This window comes from Littorina saxatilis, linkage group LG10 (genome assembly GCF_037325665.1).
Source record: "Littorina saxatilis isolate snail1 linkage group LG10, US_GU_Lsax_2.0, whole genome shotgun sequence".
In the NCBI taxonomy this organism is placed as follows: domain Eukaryota; kingdom Metazoa; phylum Mollusca; class Gastropoda; order Littorinimorpha; family Littorinidae; genus Littorina; species Littorina saxatilis.
The window spans coordinates 48,611,990-48,616,989 of NC_090254.1; the positions used below are offsets into that span (position 1 = coordinate 48,611,990).

General features: G+C 46.8%; 1 protein-coding gene across 1 annotated transcript in view; it reads right to left on the reverse strand.

Annotated features, from left to right (window-relative positions):
- Positions 1-5,000, reverse strand: part of LOC138978986 (membrane metallo-endopeptidase-like 1) — a 51,724-nt gene that overhangs the window by 17,737 nt on the left and 28,987 nt on the right. The window contains exons 9-14 of the mRNA XM_070351803.1: positions 3,781-3,920; positions 2,399-2,489; positions 1,773-1,898; positions 939-1,037; positions 428-505; positions 17-120 (exon numbers count right to left, since the gene is read on the reverse strand). Of these exons, the coding sequence (XP_070207904.1) occupies positions 17-120; positions 428-505; positions 939-1,037; positions 1,773-1,898; positions 2,399-2,489; positions 3,781-3,920 (638 nt within the window). The remainder of the gene's footprint in view (positions 1-16; positions 121-427; positions 506-938; positions 1,038-1,772; positions 1,899-2,398; positions 2,490-3,780; positions 3,921-5,000) is intronic.

Here is a 5,000-nt window from a genome sequence, read left to right on the forward strand (position 1 = left end):
ACACACAAATACTGACCTATCTTTTGCTACAGGGTCACGGAAACTGATGACCCTTTCAGCATTCTGAAGGTAGGCAACACGCAGGTTGTTGTCAAACACCGCTTCCCGCGACATGTTGTACTGCACAACAAATAAATAAATAATTTAATTAATTAACTGTGTGTGTGTCTGTCTGTGTGTGTGCATATCTGTCTGTTTGTCTGTCTGTCTGCCTGTGTACTTTTCGTTGATGTGTCTGTCTGTCTGTCTGTCAGTCTGGCTGGCTGTCTGTCTGTCTGTCAGTCTGGCTGTCTGTCTGTCTGTCTGTCTGTCAGTCTGGCTGTCTGTCTGTCTGTCTGTCTGTCAGTCTGTCAGTCTGTCTGTCTGTCAGTCTGGCTGTCAGTCTGGCTGTCAGTCTGGCTGCAGTCTGGCTGTCAGAGATACATACCTCTATGTACTTTTCGTTGATGTGTCTGTCATCCATGACATACTCGGGGTAGCCCACTCTTGCCTTCAGCGCCTCCGCCTGCCACACAACACACGATAGTTGTACTTTTGACCAAGATAGGACATTTTACACAGATCCATAGAGTTATCCTTCTTTAGACCGCAATAGCAGACAGCTGACAGGAAGAATAAATAACATTTCCAATAGAAATATGAGGTCAGCTTTTCAACAGCCAGTTTCTCTTGCTCTGGCGCGACATCCACTCTGTCTGACGGATGACGTCATCGTGACATGCACAACAAGTAACATTCTACGTCACCTTTTCCACAGTCAGTTTCTTCCTCTGACGCGACATCCACTCTGTCTGGCGGATGACGTCATCGTGACATGCACTACAAGTAACATTCTACGTCACCTTTTCCACAGTCAGTTTCTTCCTCTGACGCGACATCCACTCTGTCTGGCGGATGACGTCATCGTGACATGCACAACAAGTAACATTCTACGTCACCTTTTCCACAGCCAGTTTCTTGCTCTGACGCGACATCCACTCTGTCTGGCGGATGATGTCAATGAAGGCAGCCTTCAGGTCCTCCACGAGGTTGTACATCTGAAACAATCGTGAAAATGTCCGACTTTTTGGGTGGAAAGATTTGCATCGACACAATTACAGCAGAATGTATTGACAGAATCACACCAAAATGTATTAAAAAACTAACATCAAAAAGTATTGATAAATTGACTCAAAAACTAAGAGTTATAAGAGCTCATTTGAACCACCAACAGCTGCACATAGTTCTCTTTGAGAGCGAATACCTCAACCGAAACCCTGTGCCATGTCCTCTGCGGCTATTCCATCATAAAAGCAGTAACAAGGATTATACTTGAGACCAGAGCACTTTATTTCCATTTCCTTTATCTTATTATCGTACTGCTGGGATTGTCGGGACGTCTCCTCCTGATGGAAAGTTAGCAGCAACAAGAGTCGCGCTACCCAGGTGAGTGCATGTTTGGGTGAAATCAGTCACATGCAACTCTCGCATACTGACCGAGGTCTTTCAGTTTAGTGCAACTGACACGGGGCTAGGCCATGGATACCGTCTTTGAGTCTGCAGATAAAGTTGGCTTTGAACCCGTGACCTAAGGATTACAAGTCCAACTGAGCTACCAGCCCCCCTAGAAGGACTCCCATCAGTGTATGTCATGAGAGATTTGATTTATTTATTATTCAACCCCATTCCTGTCCTTAAGAGGCCAAAATATGAATGCCTGTAGGACATTTAATATATCCTGTGTGTGTGTCTGTCTGAGAGAGAGTGTGATGACGTCAACGCCTGGTCCTTACGTTCTCTTTCTCCTTCTTGCCAAAGGAGCTCTCCACGAAGAGTCGGCCTGTCACCTCGGGGAACGCTGCGTCCGTCACGTCCACACACTGCGTCCACCGGCTCCTCTGCTCCAGTCCCGACAGCTCCTGCAAAATGACGTCATCACATATGTCCACATATGACGTCACATTTTCAGCGTCACATAACGTCATCACCCAGAACGACGCACTGCATTCATCTGGTCTTCTGCTCTATTCCGTTAAGCTACTAAAACATGACGTCACAAATACGGCGTCACATTACGTCATCGGCTCCATACACAGCACCTGAAACATGACGCCTGACACACCTCACATGATTGTCAGCATCAGTGATGTTCCTGTCACCGCATGTCATCACAGCGGACACGTTTCCTTGAATGTCTGTCTGTCTGTCTGTCTGTCTGTCTGTCTGTCTGTCTGTCTGTCTGTCCATTCGTCCATTCATCTGTCGATGTGCTTCAGTGCTATATATCAGTCTGAGGAAACAGGAGGACACACCCGATGCACACATTCCAGTCAAAGATGACAAACACGTAAATCGGTCATCCGCGGGATGCCCGTTGCTGCACGGGACACAGAGTGCGGGGGGAAACAGGAGGACTCACCCGGTAGTAGTCGGCAATGATCTGCCTGAAGGGTTCTGACAGGTGAGTCGCGTGTCTCCACAGCGTGGACATCAGGTAGTTCGCCTGCACTCTGCAACACACACAGCCACTTGGTCACATACCAAACACCAACACTGTGACTGCTTGCTGTGGTCAGTTGGATTTTGTTTCGATTCAAAGAAAGAGAACAACTTCGTTAAAGGCATAAAAAGCTGATGAATATACACGCTAATTGCTTTACCCAGAGCTGGAGACAGACTAAATTAAGTTCCCTGCAAAATATTGTGGTCTAGGAGCCCTTAAATGTTGAGATATTTGAATTTTTATTTTGATCTAGATGGTCCTATTTATAGATTTGGCAACACATGTAACGTTGATGCAAGGGAGCTAACACCGCGGCTTTGTTGACATCCTCACTTTTTCAGAGGCTAGAACAAGCTGTAATGCATGTATTATGGTCCGCGCATGGTGACATATCGTCATTATATGGTCTTATGGTGCGTTTGACATCGATTGTGGGCAAACTACACTTTGTAAACACGGGAGTGCGTTAGTATGCCTTTAAGGCCCAGCAGCTTTGAGCCTTCAAGTCGCAAGGGCTCGATGGTAAGAAATGAGACTACGTCGTAGGGTGAACAAGTTACAAATAGCACCTCCATTGAGCTGGTGTATGACGCTTGGTAAATACAAGATGGACGTGATACAACAAATTTAAAACAAATAGACTGCCAACGTTCCAAAATTCAGAATAAAAAACAAGAAAGGCAAGTTGTGTGAGAGTTTGTTACTGACTAAACAATACGTTACAGTCGCCACACCGGACCGTGAATGTATGTCAGTGTCTAGAGGGGTGATGTCCCTGTACTGTCAGTGTCTAGACTGAGGGGTGATGTCCCTGTCAGTGTCTAGAGGGGTGATGTCCCTGTCAGTGTCTAGAGGGGTGATGTCCCTGTCAGTGTCTAGAGGGGTGATGTCCCTGTCAGTGTCTAGAGGGGTGATGTCCCTGTCAGTATCTAGAGGGGTGATGTCCCTGTCAGTGTCTAGAGGGGTGATGTCCCTGTCAGTGTCTAGAGGGGTGATGTCCCTGTCAGTGTCTAGAGGGGTGATGTCCCTGTCAGTGTTTAGAGGGGTGATGTCCCTATAGCTCATAATAAGCGTCATGACGCGTCATGTTTCAGGTGCTGTGTATGGAACTGATGACGTAATATGTCGCTGTATGTGTGACGTCATTTGACGCTGTATGATGATGCAGTTTCATAGCGTATTGTTTTGTCAATAACAAACGTTCAAACAACTTACCTTTCTTTTTTTAATTTCTGTTTTATTCATGATACAACAATAGGGACACGAAGTGAAGCGAACGCTTGTATCACGTGCCTGACCTTTGCGGGGTGAAGTCGAGAAGCTGGAAGAGCCTGTTGAGGTAAGAGGTGGCAGTCAGGATTATGCGGTCACTACGGGTGATCTGGGGCGGCGCTGACCCGTACTGGACCAACCCGTTGATAAAGTCTGACCACTCAAACTGCACATGCAAAACATCAAAAATCAAAAATATGAATGTAATTATGTCATGTCTGTTTGCCATTTACATCAGAAATGTGTTTATACAAAGGAATGTTAGAATATATTAAAAGTGTGTCTTGCAGTAATGAAAAAATATAAATAATTTTAAAATATCAAAAACGTATTAAAACGAAAATTTAACTTTCAATTAAGACTAATATTAATTGGGCGAGGTCGACTTCACAAAGCTCAATGAAGTGCATTGAATGTATGCAAAGTCTTTGCGAAGTGTAAAGGATACACTATCAAAGGGCAAGCGTACAGATGGAGGGTGAGTGCTTTGACAACAAGACACAACCAGAGTCCACGTTTTACAACCAGAGACGTGTTGTCTTTTTGCAGCAGAAACTCATTTTAAAACCCCAGGGAAAGAATCGGAACAAAGACTACAACACAACTGTTAAATGCCAATTGGTGAAATTATTTTTAAAAAAAGGGTTGGTGGCGAACTTGAAACATCCATAATATGTGTGTCTGGTTACACCTGGCAATCTTAATTCTCCCTGCCAGGCACTCCACGTTACGTTGCTCCCTGCCAGGCACTCCACGTTACGTTGCTCCCTGCCAGGCACTCCACGTTACGTTGCTCCCTGCCAGGCACTCCGCGTTACGTTGCTCCCTGCCAGGCACTCCACGTTACGTTGCTCCCTGCCAGGCACTCCACGTTACGTTGCTCCCTGCCAGGCACTCCACGTTACGTTGCTCCCTGCCAGGCACTCCGCGTTACGTTGCTCCCTGCCAGGCACTCCACGTTACGTTGCTCCCTGCCAGGCACTCCACGTTACGTTGCTCCCTGCCAGGCACTCCACGTTACGTTGCTCCCTGCCAGGCACTCCACGTTACGTTGCTCCCTGCCAGGCACTCCACGTTACGTTGCTCCCTGCCAGGCACTCCACGTTACGTTGCTCCCTGCCAGGCACTCCACGTTACGTTGCTCCCTGCCAGGCACTCCACGTTACGTTGCTCCCTGCCAGGCACTCCACGTTACGTTGCTCCCTGCCAGGCACTCCACGTTACGTTGCTTTCTTGTCTCGTACTT